Source organism: Aythya fuligula, chromosome 23 (assembly GCF_009819795.1).
Source record: "Aythya fuligula isolate bAytFul2 chromosome 23, bAytFul2.pri, whole genome shotgun sequence".
In the NCBI taxonomy this organism is placed as follows: domain Eukaryota; kingdom Metazoa; phylum Chordata; class Aves; order Anseriformes; family Anatidae; genus Aythya; species Aythya fuligula.
This window is the reverse complement of record NC_045581.1, coordinates 5,773,662-5,797,342: the sequence shown is the minus strand read 5'-3', so window position 1 is coordinate 5,797,342 and position 23,681 is coordinate 5,773,662. Positions and strand designations below refer to the sequence as shown.

Genomic DNA, 23,681 nt, shown 5'->3' with positions numbered 1-23,681 from the left:
TTGGAGGAAGGTGCAGAGCTGCACTTTCAGCAAGCCTCCATCTCTGAAAGTAAAGCTTTAATTTACAACAGTGCTCTGTGTCACTCAGTGGTTCAATATTTTTTTATTTATTTGCTTGTTTTTCTACCAGAAACGCACATGGTTATCTGCCTTAAAGCCTCCTTACCATCAAACTTCAGATAATTTAAAACACATGACTGAAGCCCTGGAGCAAGCCTGTGTACAAGATTACCTGCTGAATCAAGGTGCTGCAGAAAGCCAGGGACTCAGCACGAGGGTACCAAAAGAAGAAAGGAGAACACAGCTCTACGAAAATTCAAGTCATAGACATTTATCCCTCTTATGTGGCCAGCTAAATCTTAGAACAATCTTATCGGTTCTCAACCATCAGTAACATTCAAAGCATTAAGGGGAACGGGAATGTGACCTTCATTCTTCTGATGTTCCCAGCACATTTATTTTCACCAAATGCCTCTGTGTTGGAAGTGACCCATCCAATATTTTTATTTATTTATTTATTTTTTGCTAAAACTACACTTAGCCAATAAACATCATGAGACACGCAGAAGGGCCAGTATGTTGGGGAGGTAAGGAATTTATATTCGGCAAAAACAGAGTTTTCCATAGAAAAGTTTTGCACAATTCTGACTTTATGTAAAAACTTCGGCACAGAAGTATGGCTGGAAATGCCTGGGCAATGAGGGATTGATCTGAGAAACCAGGCTAGTACAGCAGGGAGTCATACAAAGAACTGTGCAAAAAAACTGTGTGCAACTAAATGCCAAAAAAATCAATTCTCAAAGTCAAGGAAGTACAAAAACAGCTCTGTGTCCTCTATCACACAGTTTGGGATCCATGTACTGTCATGTTTATCAGGCATGATGATTGACATTTCTAGCAGAGGTTCTGCAAATGGGATGGGATCCATTTGTCCTCGCTGTGCTCTCCTAAGCTGACAGCTGCCACACACCACCAGCTAAGAGCATCCCCAGCAGACATTTGCCCTGTGAACAAACAGAGCTTGGTCTCCAACTGAGATGAACAACTTCAGCACCATTGCCTAGCCATAGCGAACACCTGCTATAAACACTGATCACTTAAATAAAGCATCCTGGTGCCACTGCTGCCTCAAGGAAGAGCAGAGATTTTAAATGCCCTCTAATTTCTGATTAAACAGAATTCTCCTGAACCTGAACAATTGTCAAGTGCAGAAAACTGAGAGACTACATCATCATCTAAATGAAGGCATCTACTTGGTTTAATGCATTGGGTAATTGGCCAGTAGGACTCATTACCAAAAGCTATCATTAAGGCTAAGAACTTCTTAGGACTCCAAAGAAAAACATTTACAGGGATAGAGACAACATTCAAGGCTCAATAATTAACGGAAGCGTAACTCAAATTTAAACATGGTTAATCTGTCATTTGCCCAGTAGTACCAGCTCATATCACAATCGCGTTCTCTCTTCTAGTACAAACAGTTCTTTCGTGTATTTGAAAATTTCCAGTAGTAGAAGTCCAAGATTTTTTGCAGCTACCAAGCCTTCACCTCCACAAGCACCAAACACTGCATGTTATTTATGACAAGAGACACAGGCAGGGAATTTAAATACTTTGAGAGGAAGGTGCAGGGAAAAAATGACAAGGAAAGAGAACGTAAAGAAAAATGCAGCAATCTCTGAGCTCCCTGGGCACCGCTCTGTACTCCCCATTAGCTCAGCTGTAAATTCCAGTGGCTGTGCAGGGTGCAGTGTTTGCTGTAACCTTGTGGATTCCATTGTCAAATTCCACACTACCCTCCTGTCTCAGTCACTCTAGCTGTTGGAGTAAGCTTTTACAGGTGTTTTGAGCACAGATGCTAAGGCGAAAAATACATTCACACCCTTGTAAGGGATCAGCGATTTGAATTCTGAAAAAAGAGGATCAAACTGCAGTTGAACCAGACACTTCCGTCCTGGATTAATGTCTGTGTATCTCCATATATCACATCCTACCATAAGAGAGTGCAAACACAATTCAAGACAGTTACTGAACTGGGCAGACTTACCTTCATAGTTTGCCTGGAAGCCTTGAGCACTGACCGCATAATCACTCACAAGCCATAAGGACAGCACAACCCCTGTACTCACAATAGGAGCAGGCAGCTGGAAACCCGTTAACCTGAAAGAAATCAAGAGGAAGGTTACACTCACCATTGCTGCCTTTGATCTGCCAGCAAAACGACGAGTGGGGGGCAGCTGCCACTTTGGACAATGCACCACAACCTGAAAGAGTTAGGGGGATCTTCAGAGCTCGAGAAACCAGACTGAGAATAGAATATCGAACAGTTCACTTGGAAGGAACCTGCAAAGATTGAGTCCAACTATTAAGAGCTGTTCTTCAAATGCTGGGCAAACCCATCCTGGGCTTGTAATGCCTTCTGGTTTATCAGAGTATCTACTACATGCATTTCTTCATCGACCATATTTTTAGCCGTTTTATCTGCTTCATATCTTATTTGCTGAATGTCTGCTTGGCAGTACCCAGCTGAAAACCCCTGCTCTGGTCTCAGAGGTGTCACTGAGCCCTTTGGAATAACAGGCCTTATCCATAAAGTGGGAGCAATGTTTCAGGCTGCTGAGTGAGCCCAAGACATCATTCAATAATGTTTATAACACATTTTGAGAACCTAGGAGTAAAGAGCATTGCACAAACTACATTAAAGCAAACAATCCAAAATAGCAGAAGAGAGCAGACAATAAAACTGACATTACCAATTAATTAAATCCCATCAGGGTGGCTGCTTTCATTGAGTATACGTTCAGTAGTTTTGCGATGTTTTGAATCATGTTTCTGGAAATCCTCCCCTCCCTGCCTGACACTACAAGAACAATCCCAGAGATGGCACTTTTTCATCCAGTGACCTGATATCTAACAGGTACCACAGTAAAGATCATAATCCTCAACTCTAATCACTGAGGAAATCAAAGCCTACAGAGATTAATTTATTTGCACAAGATGACCAAACAAAAACTGTAGAAAAAAGGTGACAAGTCTATTTAATAGAGAACAGACAGCACTGCACAAACACAGGCCACTTTTTTTGGCCTCTCCCCGAACCCCTTGCAGACTCACAGCTAAATGGCAACTGTTATTTTTATTAAAAACATTACAAAACTTTTTTTTTTTTTGGTAAACTAGCTTTATTAGATCCCAAACCCCTGTTACTATATTGACACAGCCGATGTACATTTCTCACAAACAATTACAGTTTTATAACTTATAATCCATCTCCTTCTGCTTGGCTAAGGTGATTTACATAATAGGTTTGCATAAGAAGCTTTTTTTTTTTTTTTTTTTTAAAGCAGTCTCATTAAATTCTTGCCTGCTGTTACCAAGGTCAGAGTCATACCCAATCCCCAATGCCTGATAACCGTACTGAAACCAGGACTTTTACAAAAATGTAGAAGGAGCAGTGACTGATGATACTCACTGCCACATGATAGGTGGATCACGACCAACACGCGCAGTATAGTAAAAATGGTTCCTATAAGAGAGAAAGCTTAATGATTCATACACACATATGCAGTTGCTCATCCCACTCTTCTTAGACACCAGTTAGTCTTTCTTAAAGAAAAGCAAAAGATCCCTAGTGATGTACTACTCCTTAGGAAATACCTACAAATATGTATTTCATTTGAAGTTATCTCCTTACCTCTTGTATTATATGAAATGAAAAGAAAAAAAAAGAAAACAAAAAACAACACTCAGACAACAAAACCAACTCCTTATTTTCTGGGGCCACCATCCTCTCTGCCCACAGGCCCAGGGACCAGCACACTGTAAGCTCCAGCCCAAGCACTTTCTCCTTAAGTTTGCCACCAGCCCCCTGCAACTTTCAGAGACAGTAAGCGAACTTCCCTTCCCTCCCTGTTCCTACTCTATTCCTAATTTCATAAACTTAAATATTATGTCAAATAGATTGAACTACCCGACTCATGAAAGCTGACATGCTCTGCCTGAGAACCTTATTAAAGCAAAATTTTCAGTTATCAGCAAAATTCATGCAGTTGCCAATGATGGCAGTCACGACTTAAATGTCAAAGAAGTACTTACCAGCTCTCAGCATAAAAGCCATTGTCTATACAAGTTGAAAGAACAATTGCTCCTGTTCATTCAAAATAAAAGATTCCAAGATTATTTTTTGCTAGGATTCACACAGTTTTACTGTGCACAGAACCAAGAAAGAGTGCCATAGTTTGCAATTTTTATTGCAATTTAATTAAAATGGCTTATTGAGACCCTCACATGTTTAAAAAAAAAAAAAATAAATAAAAATCCAGGAAACACATGGACCAATTTTAATAAAAACATACAGGGACAACAGAATGTCTTTACTCCTTTATCATTACCCAAGAATTAGTTACCAGAAGTCTGTGCTTTTTATTTCCAAAGGAGATCTCTGTGAACTAAGTTTTTGCATCAGAGATTCTGTTCACAGGATGTACTAGTAGGACCCCACTTCACAGATGTTGATTTTAATTCAGGGCAACATTTACATGTCTGCTTACCTGAAAGCAAGTGCACATGTCCCATAGGAGTCAATGGGAATTATGTGCTACCTGAAACAAAATTGCCCTTAAGCAGATATTCGTACTTTCTAGTTACAGGGCCTTGAAAGGGAAGCATGGCCTGTGTACAAGGGCATGAAATGATAGCAGAAGTTTGATCTCAGTCTTTCTACAGATCCCACACTGACTGAACAGACAATTTTTACAGGAACCTCTGGGCTTCCAGAAACTCTAAAAATTAACAAGCAAACCCAACCATCTCTCAAAGGACTTAACTTTGCATGTTTGTTTGCATCCATCTAGTATCCCTGGTATGGCCAGTGGGAGATGGGCTGCCTGTTGGCACAGAAGGTGACCAAACACCATGTCTTGCCCTTCAGAGCTAACAGCCTACCTGCCCACAAAATAAATGAAAATGCCCCCATTAATGCATGAAAATGCTAAAACTAAACTTATTCATAAAGAAGCAGGGAATACTCAGCAATTAAGATATCTATATGGCAACGCCTACCTTCTCTGCTATGGATTTTCATCTTATGGACTGAAGACCTGCACTAGGCATGTCACAGAATTAATTCCACCTGTTCTCCACTAGAGCAGAGGTTTGGTCTCAGTCTTTCTACAGACTGCAGCAGCTGCAGTCCAAGTACAAGTTATGACTTGCCTCTTCTTAAACCTTCAACCAACACACACACAACTGCAGTTTCTCCTTTCTGATGTCCTCATCTTCTCCAAGCAAGAGAGCAGACAATATTCTCTTGAGGAAACTGTAATTTAATTTAACAAGGCCAGTGCCTGTAAAAACCTCAGCACGCCCGTTCCAAAGAGCCAGGAACAGCCAAGCGTGGCAGGACACCCTGCCTCATTTTGACCTGGCTGCTAAACTGTCCTCAACGCCTTCCTCCCTAAATCTGCAGCCCAGGCAAATTTAAAGCATGGGCATCAACATGATTGCTGAGAGAATACGAAATCATTCCCAAACAGCCTCATATATGAAACAGTAATTCTGATATCACTGTTATTTAGTGTAGCAATAAAAAAAGAGATGTATACACTAATGAGAAAGAAAAGCAGCAAACTCCATTCCTTGTTTTTATTAAGGGCCATAACAAGAAGGTGAGGGCAGTAATAACAGCACGAATAATCATCTTCCATTTCTTCTGTACCTCTGGCCAAATGGATTATTGAGTGATTATCCCCTTAAGTTGCTTGGGGCCAACACTGATTGTGTGAGATTTTCAATGTGTTTTTCATTGGCTTAATTCTGTTCCTACTGTGAGGAACCAAACTAACCCAGTGCCAGAAATACCACTTCATAAGCTTGCCCTTGCATCACAGCACAGCAAAATCAATAAACCAAACAAATCAAAACAGAAATCCCCCATCTCCAAGCGCATCCTTCCTCACACTTTGCCCCAGGTTTACCCCAGATGCTGTGGTTGTACCGCTCGTACCGCTGCCTCACACAAGAGCTGGGATACAAGCGGTCAGGCCCAAGGCCTCACAGTGCCGCTCGCCAGGAGCCCAGCGGCTTCCCTCACGGCACAATACCATTGTACCCCATGTCACCAGAGCCTTCCTGATGAAAACTTGTCCCATCTGCCCACCCAAGGAGGTGAACACCACACACAGGCCCCCTGACTGCTCATCTCAGCAGGTTCGGCCTGTGGCCGTGTGCTCTTTCTGCCCCAAAGTCTCGGCCGGGACAGGCCGCCTCAGCCCCTTTCCAGCTGCTCTCCTCCACCCGCTGCACGTTGCTGTCCCACTCCGTCAGGTACAGAGCTATCATACACTGCGACACAGGCTCCCATTTCGGAGTGCAGGTGCCGTAATTAAAACCGAGCACATTATTTTTCTGGTAGGATGCCCACCATCAGCTCAGACAGCAATCAAAATAGTTATTGCAGCTGGCAATCCAACAGCCTTTAAAGCATAAATGCTGGAGAAGTGTCTCAGAACATCTAATGAAAACGCATTGGATTGCATCGTTTAACCCAGCATTAAATTACACTACACCATACTTCAGTGACTTTTTCCTGCATGTAATTTAAAGGCACCTATCAGCGAAAATTTCCCAAACAAACCACTCTTTTCACCACATACAGTCAAAAATACCTGGTTCCGTAAGGGCTGCTCTGACAGCCCTTACTATCCCAGGACAATTTGCAAGTAAAGTCAGGTGTAAGAGTGTTAAGGAAATACCAAACCTAAGAGCGTGAGCTGCTCTTTGGGAAACAAAGCCTGGAATCACCAGCCAAGTCCTCTCACACTATAATCCCTGCTAGCAAGGCAGCAAACCAGAGCAGTCATTTGAAAGGTGCGTTCACGAAGTGTTAGACCAATCCATTACCAGCTGGAGCCAACAGAAAGAGCCCAAGAGCTTACAATCAACTTTGAAGCAAATTTTGTGTCTTACTCAGCTAGACAGTTGGCTGACACGCACATAGGAATAGGAGAGAGACTATCCATATGTTCAATCTCTCCTCGGAAAAAATGGGTATAAGATGAGCAGTATTTAATTAATATTTGCAATTTTCTCAATCTTGATGAAAAGAATGTGCCAGCATTGTACTCCAGTTGCTCCGAGAACACCTTCAGAATTGTATGCTTAAAAATTAAAATCTTAAAGGAACTGGAAACATAGCCCCACATACAGTCAGTGGTCATTAACAGATGCCCTCCCCAAGGCTGCTTCATGGGCTATATGTCAAGAAGACAGAAGAACAGATGCAAGAGATCAGGGAATTTATCTGCTACAACCCTTCCCATCTCAGACCTCATTGTAAGTAGATTTTTTTTTCTTTAGAAACAGTTGTGGTGGCCGTGGGGGTGAAGTAGTTGGGGTGGAGTGGGGGAATAAACAGCATCTTGTCATTTCTACTAATACCTGATTTTTACAAACCACCTTTCATCCCTTAATTAATTTCCTCAGTATTTGTCGCCAATTTTTCTCCCTTCCTCTTCATATTTATTAAATAAAGCAGCGATTACATTAAGATGTTATTGTTTTAAATAATGTATGAACAGAATAACTGGTACCATGAATGTTTTAATTAATCACCAACAAAACAAGCAGAGCATAATCCAAGCATACTTTCAGCTCTTGCATACTGCAGATACACAGAAGTCCCTTCTCCAAGGCAGAACTCACTGGCATTACTTGAACAGTTCTCAGCTCTGAAGTGATGCAGCAAACCACAAAGATCTCGGCTTAACATGATACTGTAGTAACATGCAACCAGTTTCAGTTCACACTTGCACTTATTCAAATTGTAGGAATGATTTATGCATAAAACCAACCTGCTCTTCTTTTGGAGTCAAGCTCCAAAGAGGTCCTGAGCAAGTATCTCCAGAGGCATGCTGCAACCAGCAGTACCAGGAACTCTGCGTAAATTCTCTGTTCACATTTCACAAAGCAACTCCAAGGTACTTCGCTGCCAACTGACACATGTCCCATCTTATTCCATGCTATTTTCCAAACATCCTCTCTGCCCAGATGGTTGATAATTGAGTTGCTTTTAAAATACTATCATCAGCTCACTCCGTCTGATACATTACTGTGTTTTTTCTTACCAAGCCAGTAACAAGCACATCCCCTGAACCCATCCATCGACACATGTTGCGCCTAGACTTTTTCAGAAAGTTTATTTACCTTTTGCTAACAGTGCTCAATCTAACATCATCCGACCAAGCCCACGTGCCAGTGGAACTTAAGAATGAACTGCATTTTCTTCTCTTCTCCAAGCCAAGTATAATTCATCAAGCCACAAGAGTCCTTTGCTTACCTCTCTGACACTGACAAAGGCTTCATTAACTAACACAGTCTCTAGGGACAGTCACAGGGCTCATAAATTCCAGCCTAGATGGATTTCTTTGCTCATTTAAAATGGGTTTTGGGTCAATTCCCACTAGAAAAGTGTTATTTATAGGGCCTAAAGCCTCCACAGCCATCTCAAATATATGAGGCCTTCATGGCTCTCAAGCTGTGAACAGAAACTAAGCATCACATTTCAATAAATTTCATTTTTTCCAAACAATGGGACAAGAGGAGGAAAAGCACAGACTTGGAATTTTCATCACATCCCTTCTGTGCTTATTTTGCCTGTACTTTCTCAGATAATAGTGAAATCCAAGCAGATCTCTGACAAACCTTGGCAGCTGTATTTCTGGTCTTGTTATTACAAACCCAGAAGAAAAATTCTCAGAGTGGTTCACCAAATTTCAGCAACCTCTTGGCAAATCTGAGCTGATACTCTGAGTAAACAAAGACAAGACTGGATATAAACCAAGTAAGGCTCAGCAGCATCAATTCAAAACTTGGCAGTTTTAGATTATTTCTGACTTTCTTCAAAAAAAAAAAAAAAAAAAAAAAAAAAAATCATTGGGGGTGTGAAATCCAGTAAATGGGGAAAAAAGCCTTGTACAGAGGGTACAGATGCTCTCGGAGCTTTCACAAGCTCCAGGAAGCAATTTGGGGACCTATTGTCTGCCCAACCGGACATTCACAAAGTGATCCAGCAAAGGAAGAAAAGCGCCAAAATTTCACTGAAGTCTCAATAATTGCAGCCACGAAATGACAGTTCAATGGGACAGGATTTATGTTTCAGAAAAAAATAACACATTCCTCCTCCTTCAGACATGGTAAATCCGACAGACATTCCGCTGATAAGCAGCGAAATGGAGAGGTGGATGCTTATTGCGTACCTGAGCTCAGCGGAGAGCACGCACACAGGCCATTAACCGCAGAGGCACAATTGAGACCCCAGCTATATAACAGCGATAAACAGAAGCCAGTAACAAATACTTAGAGGCAGCACAAATCTGCACAACAAACAACGATTTCACCTGCTATTACAGGCTCTCTCCACAAATATTTGACTCGTGTGGGAGTAGCTCCGTTTTCAAAGGATTCCCTTCTACCAGCAAACGTGTTTGCGTACAAGAAAGAGGAACACGATGAGGACACTGCAAATATCAGCCTGATAATGAAGCAGCACACCGCTGCCTGATGCCCGAGGAATACATACACCTTCTCAAGGAGCTTTACATTCCCCTTCCCCCAGTAAATACAGGATTTCTCCCCAAGCAATCCTCAACTATCATTTCTAACCTCACAGTTTAATGGAGCCTGTGGGCTTTTTATCACAAATCCTCAATAGGCAGAGGCAGGTTTTTCCTGCTCAGTACCAACAGCTAACAAGGCTAACAAATTCTGAAAGAACTTGAAGTTTCCTATAAGCAGTAGTTGAACATACCTTAAGGCTAATCATTGTTCAGCCACGTGAATAAGCCCAGAATATGGTGGGCATCCTAGATGGTGAACGTATGGACACATAATCAAGCAAAAACTTCAATTATGGCTCTGGTAATATAGGTACTTACTCCACATGCATCCCTGTTCCTCCTGCTTTCTCCATTTGAATCTCAAGAAGCTGAAGCTACACGACTGTAAAGAGCCAAAGCTAACATGCAGAGTGACTCCAGGTCTCATCTGCCAAGGCTGCACATCCCTCTGACTCTTTATGCATACAAAATCAGGATTTGAACTAGACTTCAGACATCGGTCTCGAGGGACAATCTTTACTTCCCCCAAGTGAATATTAAGTGGCAGCATAAGGCAAGCACTGTTCTGCCTAGGTGGTCCCGGGACAGGCAGCTCAGCTAGCTGGCTGTGATCTGTCAGTTGATTTCTACATCAGCTGCACTCTCACTGCTGACCAGAGCACAGCTATGCCTATACTAATTCCTTAAATTTTTAGTTGTATATAATAACATAAAATTTAATAGCAATATACAAGAAGGAAATGGAAATTCATTTTCTCTAAACCTAGAAGTTAAAAAGAAGCATCCAAATGGCACAAATAAACACAAGTTGTTCTTCATAACCAATACAGTCAAAAAACAGGTTAATAAGAAATTTGATTTTTAGATGTGTTATAAGATAAAAATAGCCTGAAACAAAAACCATCGCTCCTGCAGATGAAGATTTATCCAAAGACTGTAATATTGATTCACGTCATACCTACTTCTCTGTTCCCTCGCACCTTGTGCAAGTGGTATCAAGCAGAGCTGGGATGAGAAACGCAGGTAACTATGGATGTTTAGCAGGAGATCCCAGCAATGCACACTGTAATAGAGGTAAAAAACCTCGAGTACAAATCCAGCAGCACCAGAGCTACTCCTTGACCTTGCATTAGTCCCTTTTTTCTGCTTCCATATTCCCCTCTGCCTCAAATACAGGAGCTGTGAATAAATTCAGGGAGAGGCTGTCTTGCCATGCACCTAGTTAGCTAAAGGTCCTGATTTCAATAGTAAAACTTCTACATAAATTCTTGAACAACAGCATTTCACATGTCAATTTACACATGGATCAGTGACAACATAAGCTACTAAACAATTCAAATGAAAATACTTGTCTCCTTCCTAAACCTTTTATTCCAATACAGCAACACTAATCAGCTGTAGCCCTAAGTATTACAAAAAAAAACAATTATATTCTTTAAGAAAAAGGACCAGATGTCAGCAGCTGCTCTTGCACCACACCAAAATCCAATTCTGAGTAGTCTAAAAGGAACCAGGCCACCCTCTGCCGCCCAACAGGAGCATAATGAATTAGAGTCAATGGGCACTGAAGATTTGTCAATTTTCTATTTCAGACTGCAAGTAATAACACTCCACAATTTCATTGTATCTTCAATGATCTAGTAAGATTGTATCATCTCCTGTAGTCTTTCATTAATTTTGATAAAAGGGAAATACACACTGTCTAAAGAGGTGCTTTGCTTGAGAAACTCTCAAGGTCAGACGTTACAGTGAGATGAAAGAATTCCATGACCTTGAGATTCACTGCATTCAAAAGATAATACGGAAACCTGTGGTTTTCCTCCCTTCAGGAAGAATGCATTAGAAGGAATGGCTGTAAATTTTACATTTCATACTTTGATTCTTTCCTTACCCTAGCGAACAGGCCCTCCAAGCGGGGGCTTTTAAGCATTCTACAACTTTAACTTACAAAAATAAAAAAAAAATATATCATTTTACAGATGGGAAAGGGGAGATTAGTAATTTGCCTAATGTCACAGAGCAGAGTGGCTGCTGGGCTCAGAACAGGACTAAGACATACGTCTGACTTCCCTGCTACGCATACAAAGATGATAAACTTTCTCTGTATAGGACATTTAGTAGTAAAACAGCAGCAGCTATTGTCTTTATCGCTAGCCATCTTCGATAAGGAAGAGGAGCAATCCCATGAAAGCTATTAGAGCTCTCACCTTGCAGATGTATTTTACGTGGAACACTAGATTTGGGCACTGCAGGGTCTACAGTGATCATAAATCAGATCACATTCAGACTTCACGATGCTCTACTTCTGTTGTCTAAACGGCTTGTAATCATTGGACTAAAATGCAGCCTGAAGTAAAACCAAACATCAGCTAGAGGGATCTAGAGAATACTACCTGGTCCTGGCCTTCAGCAATTACTTTGCACCATCAACAAAGCCCTGTTTCATCAGACTACAGGGATAAACTGCAGAAGGAAAGCTTGAAGAGGGAAGAGTGATGCATTATGCAACACAAGGTTAACAGTAAGCCAGAAAAAGAAACCCCTCCTGACCTGCCTCTCCATGCACTGCACGTTGGACTTCACTGGCGAAACACGTCAGCAGGGCGCTTTGTGGGCATCCTCCTTTCTTCCCTCCCATCACTCAGCATCTAAGGGATAGGAGGCTTTCGTAACTTGTCCCAGCTTGGGCACGGAGAGCTATCAGGACACCACGATCCTCCCTGGCATTTCGGCATGCCTTAAAACCCACCTCAATTACTAATGGCATTCAGTACTCCCAGCTCTATCAGGAGCAGAATGCTCCGGTGCAGTCTTAATTACATCTATTAGATGTTGCCTAATTATACAAAATCTTTTTACACTCAGCATACCTTAATATGAAGCAAGACGCATTGTCAACATTTTCTAGTAGATTTTACCCATTAACAGGGTTAATCAACAGTTTAGGGGGAAAACAGAAGACAGAAAACAAAAAACAATCCTGAAAACAAAATATTGTTCGAGTAACAATAATGCCTTAAGGCCCAGTGACAGACAGCCCCTGTACAAAACACACAGCAGGGAATAGCTGGTGCCACAGACAAAATGCAGAACAGCCATCAGCTAGGAAACTACCTCCCCAGTCAGTATTTTATTCAGTGGCTGTGAATAAAAGGCTCAAAATTTTAACAAGGTCCTATTTTTACCAGACATGGTACAGGCCATAACCCAACAGGAAGATCTGAGAGGGCAGATCCTTTAAACCTTAAAACAGGACCAAGGATCCAGTATCATGGAAGGAGAAAAAAAAAAACATACAACATCCCACCCTGATATCAGCAGCAGCTTTCATCACTCATCACAACAAACACTGTCCTCACAAAACCAGAAAATTTGAATGCAGCCTCAGAATTGAACAGCCCTAAACACAATTGCATTCACTCCATTAGCTTTCCAGGACTTTGTTCCATCAAATATCTCAAAATCTGGAAGTTCAAATATTCAGCACTTCTTCGGAACAATACAATGGGGCTGCCAGCAAAAGGCCCTCGTGCTGCTGGAGCAGTTCAAACAAGCATCAGGAAAAAACTGTGTGCATGTTATTCTGCAGAGAACTTCAAGTGTCTGGGTTGTTTGTTTTTTTTTTTCTCCCCAGGGACTCAATATGAAGTGACAAAAAGACTCTGCTAAAGGGAGAATGGAGATAGTATTCTGAAGTTGAGTAAGGATGACAGAAGGATTTATCTGGCCCTCTTTATTCTCGTTATCTTTACCCTTCGTGAAAAGAACTATGATCCCCTCGGAGACATGAGCTAACTACAAAGGACTATGTCACAGGACCAACAGTGACTCAACAAAATCCTAACACAAGTTTGTGTACTCCCAGACAGCAAATGCTATTTTCCAGAAAATTCTTTAACAGTCCTGAACTCAGCAAGTCCAACACCTGCAGGCAGAACCCCAGAACCCTGCTGCAAGCAGGAGCATGCAGCACGTGAGGGGGAATTCTCTCCTGCACTGCTCCCTTTATCTCTTCTCCTCCTCTCTTTTCATCGTTTTTAAGATCAAAAGCTTTGTTCTCCTGATTTGTAATTAAGTACAAGACACCCAGTTCAATTTTTCAAAGAGTATTTAAAAGGTTATCAATGAGAAACAGGCGAGATACAGGTATTCCTGTTGTATCTGTAAAATAGGTCACGCCGGTGGATAATTCACCTCTTGTCACCAGCATCAAGTAATTTTAAGATCAAACAAAATACTTCATCTTTCAATCGATTAAATATGGCCAAAGAGATGGTTTCGAACTGCATACACAGCAGCCTGATAGCAATCCTCCTCTCAACTCTTCAGTTATCTGCCAGGGAAGAAGAACGAGCATCTCCCTGGAATAAGCAACACTAACAGAAAACACTGACCAACAACAAAGCTTGAGCTAGAACACAAGTTACAGCTCCACTTTGCTGAAGGCAGTAAAGATCAATTTGGTTTATGTAGGAAGCTATTGTTTGGAAATTCCTACCTCATTTTCCCTAACACTACACACTATGGAGGTGTCAGGATGGGACAGCTCCTCCTGCTGTGTAAACTCGTACCTCGTACCTCCCGGTAATGTCTGCAGACACACACCAACTGCACCACCACGATTCTGGCTGGAGCAAAGACTCACTTTTTTTTTGATGCATTGGCTCAAGCACTTCCCTAGCCAAATTCAGTGTCATTTAAACTTTCCCTGGTAGACCAGAAGACAACACAGTCACCTACCCATGTCAGATGGGAAGCAAAGCCCTCAGGTTGTTAGGTCTTAAAAGCCTCCATTCAGTGCTACCCCGGCATGGTTCAGTATGCGTGCAACTGAACAGTCTATCCTGATACAAAAAGATTGCACCTTCTATCCTTTTGCCTTTCCAGAGCAATTTTTAAAAGTTTTTAGGAAAAACATCTGATTTCCTAAATTGAACAGTCCTATTTTGTGTGTAAATTCAGTAGATTCCTTAAGGAGAACAGGGTTATGCATGCAAAATGACTTCTTTCCAAATACATTGTAAATATACTTTCTCTGGATCTTAATGCAGGCCTGAAACTTCAAAAAAAGTAAATTAGCAACTAATTTAAGATTCCTACATTAAAAGCATCCTGCAAATTATCAGTATCAGATGAAGCTACTTGATGTCACGTGGCTTTCTTTAGCTACGTTTTTCTTCTTGTCAGCTGCTGTCTTGTTATGTCATGTAACAACACTCAGATATGAAAAGGTGCAAAGCATCTCCCAAATCCCACAGCAATCTTGGCTCCATAAATAACTCCAAATATTCAAATTTCAGTCAGGTCTCTGCTGAGCTGCTAAGCCCAGCACGGTGGGAAACCAATCAGGAAACCAACCTGATTGGAGCATCCTCTTAACAATGACACAATCAGCAAAGCACAATGGGAATTTGCAAAAAGTATTCCTGGGGAACTGCAGTTCTCAGATCAGATCTCCACACGCGCCCCTCTGATCCCACTGGCAGCTCAGAATATTCAGGGACTTGAAGGATGGGCATTTAGGATAGCTTGGGCTGGTTTAATGAGCGCAAACACTGCTCAGAAGGAAAGCCACATGCAGACACCAAGGTTACAAGTCTCTGAACTGTTGAATACACACAGCTCTCTGACTCAGGTCAAGGAGAAAAAAAAATCTGCAGCCATCATTATTCTCGGGACCCAAAGAAGATTCTGCTACAACGGTCCCTGCTCGTGGTGGTTTCACTGGCTGAAAGCCAGCATACAGCGCTGCGAAAGAGCAGATCTGAGAGAAGCTGAAGAAGCAAGGACTCTGATTTTTATCATGAGAAACAAGCTTCGATTTTTATCAAAACAAGGCAAAGTCACAGTGAAAGATTGCAACATCGCTGGATATCTAAATTAAGACACTGAGACGCATTTAATATTCACACACTCATCACAAACACAAGGCAAATTCCCTAATATACAGTAAAGCAGTTTATTAGCAAATGTCTCATTGGATTAAGTCTGCTCTTATTCTATTAGGGAACTTTCACACCACATTAAATTGCAAGACAACGGGGTGTTTGCCAGCACAGGATGAACATAATTAGTAACCCTTTCCCAGAAAGGAACACAGACATGATACTGAGACAACAGACTGGGGGGCACTCTCAGCAATATATGGCTTACATGGAGTACCAGGGTTTTGAGAAAACTAACCAGTCTCCATCCCTCTGCAAGAAAATATTAACAGGTAAGCCCGTCATTTGTACTGAGATCATTCTGTTCTTCCAGACAAGCAGGCAAGACCTACTGAAATAAGTCCCTGATGTCCAACAACATACACTTGTCTGGGAGAAGCAGAGAGGTTCCTGTCTTCGTTAACTGTTTTGCTGGTAGGCCTTGAACAGCAGTTAAGAAAACAGTTACCTTCTCTACACAAACAGGTTTTCTTTCCTTCTTTTACGCTTGCTTACAGCTTATTTTGGCCCGCCTCCCGGTAGTATGATGAATGACGCGTGGTCATCCATCTTCAAGTGCTGCACTTCGATGATGAATGGAGTACATTTGGAAAGCAGTCAGAAAAAAACAAAATTGATAGCCAAAGGAAAAGAAATGGAGAAAGAAGAAAAAGGCCAATGTTGGGCAACAGCTACAGAGTTTAATGAGGTAAGATTGATGTACAAAAATAATATTAGCCGAACAAAGCGTTTAGACAGCAAATAGCACAGAGGAGCAAGCTTCAGGTTTTTAAATCACTAACCTAGAAAAGTCCAGGGGAAGAACGCTAGTGCCCATCATGCACAAGTCCATGTCTCATTTACTTCTGGAAGTCCTCTCAGACCTCCAGAAAGCTTCCCCAATACCTTTTTCTTTCCATTTCTTTTACTTTTTCCCCACTGCACTAAATACAAACCCCTACCCGAGCACGTTATCTACAACTCACATACACTTAGACACCCAAGTTGTACAATGCATTCACCAGTGATGCAGAGGGAGGACAATATTTGCCTCTCTGACCTTCCCCCAAACTGCAAGACTACAAGATACAAGGACAGTAGCCAAGCTGCATCTCAGAAGTTTGTTGTACTGATGGACTGCATTAAGATGCCCTTGCTGGTACTTCTATCTGTAATCATATCATGATTATGAGTAGCTCAGAGCAATACCTGGATGCAATTCATCCACAGTGTCTTACCGATTTACTCCACCATGACCCTACTTCTGAACTAATCTCATTCATGGATTTTGCTTCTTCAGCAGAACCTTCCACTGACATCTAGAGGGCAAAAGGAAACGTCTGGCACTGCTGATGAGCACAGCAATTTGCTGGGGGCTTCTCAGGGCAAAAGCTGCATCGACTACTCACCATACAAAATCTCCTGAGCAGAATTTTGTATAAGACATAGGCATCCTTTACATAATACCCAAAGCAAAGCACTACACTACCTTCTGATTAAATGATGAGGTCCCATAATTAGGATGATTCTCAAGCACAGTTGCAAGATGAAGATATGATTTATTTACATAACTGAAATCATCTACATAAAGAGCTGATTTTCACCAGTGTTTTTAACTTTGATTTTACAGTTGTGTTCGACAAGACACTGAGGTCAAATGACCCATTCGAAAATGGTTTGAAGTAAAATTAATTTCCAGAATTGTCCATGATTACAGCATCCCAACCAGAGATTTTAACACTGGATGCTGCCATTGCTTCTTACTTTTTGCCTTTATCACTATCAGATATCAGCAGCAGTTAGACACCACATCAGAAAACAGCAGTCATATCACACATCGCCAAGCAGATTTCATCTATGCTTCAGATCTAGGGGCCATTATTCCTTCAAACGCAGAAATCTGGCATGTCGCATAACAGTTGCTATCACAGCAATAAATTATTTTTCATAATCAGCCTCTCATTTAACTTTATATTAATACCAAGATTGTACCTGAAAGATCAGACTCTTTGTAGAGTCTTCATACTAAACTATCATACTTGGTAACTCCTTACCCCTGAAGGTCCAATAGTTTAGCCAGAGGTGAAGAGCAAATACCATCCCAGCCCAACTAGTGAGAAAACTACAAGTTAGGGAATTACCCAAGTTGACCCACAAAGCATTTGGCAGAAATATAACCTGAAATCCATTATCCATCCTCCCACTCAGAGAATCTCTTTTGGATTGAAGGAAGATCCTCTGCACATTGGCTTTGCTTTCCGTTTACTCCATTTCCTAATTAACTTCCCTGGATGTCTAGAATGACTTTTGATAAATCATTACTGTCAGGTATTCAGAGAAACATTTCAAACCTTATCAGAGATAAGAAAGCAAAACAGCTATAGGAACTGCTCATGAGGAACTCCCAGTTTATCGCAGCATCAACCTGCAACCTAGATGCCTTATTCTGAGTGGAAGAAATGGGAACGTGTTTATAAACATCACTGGCTGTTACAGACAATATACCTTGTTCTCAGGTTCCCCTGCTGAGGCAGTCCGTCGTAGATAGATAATACATCAAAATCTTCCTCTAACGCAAAAGACTGGAAAACAAGCTGTATCCGGTTCTGCTCCTCGGCAGTGATTGTCCACGTGCAGTTTGCATAATTTGGATATCCATACGGAAAGCCTGGACTCTGTATTGTCCCATTTGGGCCATGCAAAATGTGACTGCAGTTCTGGGCTGGCAAAAGAGAAGACAAAAGTACAAGTCAAACAGTGCAGAATACAAATTTAACAATCATCTCCATCAGAACAGATTACACAGGATTCTTTTCAATGAATTTGTTCTTCCCCAGGAATTCCTGGTCCTGGGGAACAGATAAAGGTAGTCTCTACAGATGCATTTTTGTGCTCCCTGCAGGAAGTCAGACCCCAGATACCCATCTCCTGTGCAACGCTCCCTCTAGCTTTAAATATAACAGGCTAATAACAGCTGGATTACAGCAGCTGCCAACTATAACTGGAAAACAGATGCTTTCCCAAAGGTCCTTTCACAGCCCATGACCAAATCCAATACACTCTTCATTGTACACTATGTGTTTTTGGATTTGCCCCATTTTAGGAGAATCTAGCCAAGCTTGGTGCCTCAAGCATGAAGGGTACAGAGGCCACAAAGCAGCAGAATGACAGTGACAAAGCTGACCATTTCTTTTACTCTTAATTGCACTGGAATAAAAGAAGATTGAGCTAAGATCAGGGCTCAGCGGTGCGTACAGAAACTTGCACCACTTCCACTTTGGAAGGCCAATGGAAGTAATAAATAGGTATAGAGAGGAACTGAGTCACCAAAGGAACAGTCTGCACAAGATTGCATGACCAAAATCAGAAATTAAAGGTGTCCTGCATCCAGAAAGAGCAGGACTCAGTTCAAAGGCTAAACAAATCATTCTCAAACAGATACTTGGAACTATTAAAAGAACCTACAAGAAAACCCAAATATTTGCAAGTTCTAAGCCAGCAGTTTGTTTTTCTCCATCAGCCTTCTTTCAGGTACATGTTGCTTGCTAGCCCTGAAACTATCTCCCAGGAGAGGGAAGAGCTGGTGTTTATTACAAAGGACCTTTTTTCCACACAGACTGCCTTAAAGGAAAGGTATTTTTCCACTTGGTCTCCAGTTTGCATGCTCCAAACTGGCAACTGGGCCACTGCAATGCAAAGTGGGCTGTGGCCCTGAGCTGCCATCACCAGTCACATCAGATACCTGTTAGACCTTATGAGGCCACAAAGGAAAGAAACTGACGGCTCGAGGCAGCCTTTCCAGCCTGCTCTGTTTTTACTCACCCATTTCTGAACCATTTCAGCTCCTCACACAGGCTAAACACAAAGCAAACGTCTGCCCATCGGTATTCCTAGGGAGCTGCCCTGACTCTGTAGCTACATCTTCTGAGACAGAAGCCGAGTCGCGCACCCACCAGCTAAATATCTAACACCTCCCTCAAATCAATTTTTCCTTCCCCAAAGCACTACCTGTGAACACTCCATCCCAAAGATAGAGATCAACTGCCATGATGTACAATTTCTGGATATATAAGGGTTTTCTTCTCTCTGGGGAAGCCAGTATATAAGTATGTGTTGGGAACAGCCTAAATGACAAATCCTCCTTAGTGCTTTCCTCTCTTCACTGCTACTTTACTGGAATGTCTTTTGAGGCACGAAGACAAATTCACCCAAACAAACTTGTGTAGCTCTTTGCTGCTTTAATGGAATAACTCCCACACACACCAAAATGAAATTCCAGTTTGCAAGGCAACTGCTGCAAAACCCATAGCAGAATTTCACCTTTACCCTACGGCCAGCAGACTTCTGATCACTACTGCTTGCGTTTGCTCAGGCTCTTCTTATTGATGCTGGATTGTTTACTCCTGCTTATGCAGATAACCGAGTCTTTCAAGTTGAAATGAATCCGACTAGAAATTACTTCTTTGATTTCTCAATGCTTTTTTCAAAGGCAGCACTGGTATTTGCACTTCTGAGTGCCAACCAGCTACAGGTAAAGAACTGCAGAGTAGGGCTCATTAAAGCCAATTATAATTAGATTGACCTACTTTGGTGCAAAAACACTTAGTGAAACTTGTCTCCACAAGACGAAGCTCATACCTTCATGAATCCAAAGTGGTCAATCATATTTACTACCCAGAGACTCTTTTCGTATCATGTTTACTACATCAGCGAGAGGTAGGACAGCCCTGCCGTCCCCGGGGACTAGAGCTGAGCTAGGCACGGAACTCGTTAACAAGCCTCGAGTACTTTGCATTTCTGCAGCACCTGGCATCTGCCTCTCCCCCTGCACTTTGTCAATACACAATAAACACGAGAGTGGAATCCACCTCCCTCCTCTGCCTCGGTTCCATTCATTTGCAGAGCTCCCAGAAAGGATGCATTAGCTCGGTGCCAGCAAGCTGCACGGGACTGGGAATATTACTGTTATCACGGAGGGGTAAAATTAGGCCTGGTTTGGTTTAATAACTTGAAGACTGCCAAAGATCCATAAGCTTCAGTTCTCTAAAATTCAATCACATCCTCTTTTCTTCATCCAGACTGGCACTCAATAGGCAATGTGGGGATATTGAATCTGTCTCTGCTGCACATTTTTTATTTTAATCATAAGTAAATGTCATCAGAACAATTTAAGGAAGATTGGGAAATTAAAGAGGCTCTATCCTTCTATTTCCTGATGGTATAAAAGCTATTGATGCTGCATGAGGTTCAAAAAATAAATTCAAGGTCAGAGATGCTGTGTTTCAAACAGTCCCAAGGTCATATGAAAAACGAGATTTAAAATCAATGTAAGGTGATGCTGTCCTTGCATAATTAGTGACTAAAGCAAAGAATAAAGGCCAGAAAAGTGTAAATCTAGCTGAATAAAAACAAATACATAATAGAAAATGGGACACAGTTCTACGACATATCAAATCAATCTACTGAAATAATTGCATGTTCATGATTCTGACCAAGATGTGCTTTGAACACAGCTAAGAGAAAATTGCTTATTGCAAACAAAAATTAGTTTTTCAAAAGCTGACAATCTGGAAAGCAATATATTGTTCATCAACTGTAATAGTAGGGAGCTTCATTTATGTTGAACACTGCTGGAAAAAGTCAGCAGGCACAGGAAAGACATCCAGGAAGCCCCAGAGAATGTATGCATAGTCTATAATTTGTTTTCAGGTATGAGTTAGCTCAGACTTGACTGACAAAACCTTATCTAGAGTTTAAAGCACATGACAAAGAAACACAACGTTTCTCCTCTGAAGACTTGCAAAAACAATTCTCTTTATCCCTTTGGCTCAGAAGCATGGACAGGTGGGTATAAAGGACAATGACAATCAGTGCTATAAAGTTTAGATGAATTCGTATTTGATAGAGGACAATATTCTTCCGAAGTCTCTGGAGCACTCTCTCCAGCACAGGAGTCTGACACGAGGCACCTCTACGTACCTCAGGTAATGGAAAAGCAGGAGTTTCTTCCCTGGGTCACAGCAACAACCCACACCTTGTCCTTCAGCTCATTGCAGCCAGGTGGCCACAAGACAAAGCATCGCTGACAGCACAAGCTCTAACCTGGTGCCACCTTTTTACACCCACTGCAGGTCAGCATCAGCCCTGCCCACCAGAGGATTTACCAGCCTCCCAGAAGGGTCGCGTTTACCCCTCTTGCTTTGCCACTCCTTATTCAAAAGCCACAACAATGAAAGAGAAAGGTGAACACATAGGGCTAGCACATCTGATGTCATCTGCCAGAAGGTCTGGCATGGCAGCATAAATATTTATGTAGATATCCCACCTTTTAATGCTATTATTCATGGACTTCTACTTTCTGAAGTTGTAAGACCAACAAGAAACTCATCAGTGGATATGCATTTGTGGGCAAGTGTCCTATTTTGTGACAGAGATGAGTAGGCTGAGAATGGAGCTAATTCTAACTTGTACTCTGCCAATGCAACCTGTCATTTTCAATTCTGGAAAGTGGTTTATTATGAGAGTATATCTTTTTAATGAATGCATCAATGTAATTTTATTGCAGTAGCACTTAGTTTCCAGACAAGGACGAAGGCATTATCACGCTTGGCACTGTTCAGTGGACAGAGCTTTTCTCCAACAAGATCACATCTAGCAGGGAGGAAAAAACACAACCAACAAACACATTAATGGAAGGCTTGGTGCTTAGCAGAAAAAACACATCTTTATCCAGGGGCACAGCAGCCATTTCCTCAATGATAGAGCATAAAAGTCAGCTTTACCTGTCTCAACTCACACCACTTGTTTTGTGCAATACACACTGCCTGAACAACGTACACAGACGAACCGGCTTCACTCCTGGACCATATGCACAAGGAAAATGAAATATTTACTTTGTAGTATGCTCACAACAGAACCACATTTCTAACAAAAATACAGGCTGTCAGTGGCATTTTATAATACACAGTTAATCCACACACCACAGTTTCACAGGACTAGACACTTAAATATGAGCCAAATACAGCTCTGTCTCCTGCTTGTTGAAGGGGGAAAGTTGCACACCCCTCAATTCAGGTTATCGATCAGCCTCGTGCCGCACAGAGGGCAGGAAGAATGCCCTTGTACTCAACAACTGAGGCTTCTTCTGACAATAGAAACTAAATTACTGGAGACAGAAGCTGGTGGGAGGTTTACTTGTGCTATAAATCTGAAGTTTAGACACATGAGCGAGGGACCATTTTTGGATTATTCACTCCTGCTTGCAGCTTGAGGTCTGGAGCAGAACAGTCCACACGCCAATGACTTCAGTGAGGGCAGCACAGACCTGGATCTCACATCCTCCGTATCTCACGGCCGGCAGTCATGATGGCCACTGTACATTGACCAAAAATCGGCTGACATATATGGAAGAAGAGACTCAACCACTAAAGCCCATTCATAGCACCAGAACTTGGTTATTCCCTTCAGATAAACAACACTTGCATACAGGAGTGATCTGCCTTGGCTGCTGCACCCTTCAAGTCTCTTCACTCAGAATTTCAGCAGCTCCCCAGCCCCAGATAAACTTGTGCTTTCAAATACTGTTACTACAAATACTCTTTGAAGGAGCTATTACAAAGGTGTTGTTGGTTAGTACAAAGGTAAAGGAAATAGGTCCAAAATACAAAAATCCAGGATTGGTTAACCATCTTCCACCTACTTCCAATTCTTTAAGCTTTCCAGGCCAGATCCACGATGGTAAATCTAGGAAGCATTTTAAGTATTCTGATTCACACCATATTAATCTCTAGGACACAATACTTTAGAGAGAGGAAAGCAGAATTTACTTCTGAAGTGCTTCCTAAATTCTAACGGTGCCCTTCATTTCTCAGCAGAAAAAACTAATTTAGTGAACACTGATGTATGGTCATTGCACAATTCACAAGGAACAAATATCAAATCATATATACTGACTTGCTCTCAGCAGTATCGTCTATTAGTGATACATGGCTGTCTTCTCCTTAATGCAGTAGCGTTTGGTATTGTCATTTTCTTTACTTATTGTTACTTAGGTACAAGTGTTTCTATTTTGTATTGTTCTAGCTTATTCACTGAAATAGAGGAACATAAAAAACACTTTCCCCAGTAAAACTGAAATCCATAT

At 41.7% G+C, this 23,681-nt stretch overlaps 1 protein-coding gene across 2 annotated transcripts in view; it reads right to left on the bottom strand.

The window, feature by feature from the left end:
- Positions 1 to 23,681, bottom strand: part of CSMD2 (CUB and Sushi multiple domains 2) — a 285,673-nt gene that overhangs the window by 241,939 nt on the left and 20,053 nt on the right. For both annotated transcript variants that reach the window (XM_032202121.1, XM_032202122.1), the window contains exons 2-3: positions 18,044 to 18,260; positions 2,048 to 2,160 (exon numbers count right to left, since the gene is read on the bottom strand). In XM_032202121.1, the coding sequence (XP_032058012.1) occupies positions 2,048 to 2,160; positions 18,044 to 18,260 (330 nt within the window). The remainder of the gene's footprint in view (positions 1 to 2,047; positions 2,161 to 18,043; positions 18,261 to 23,681) is intronic.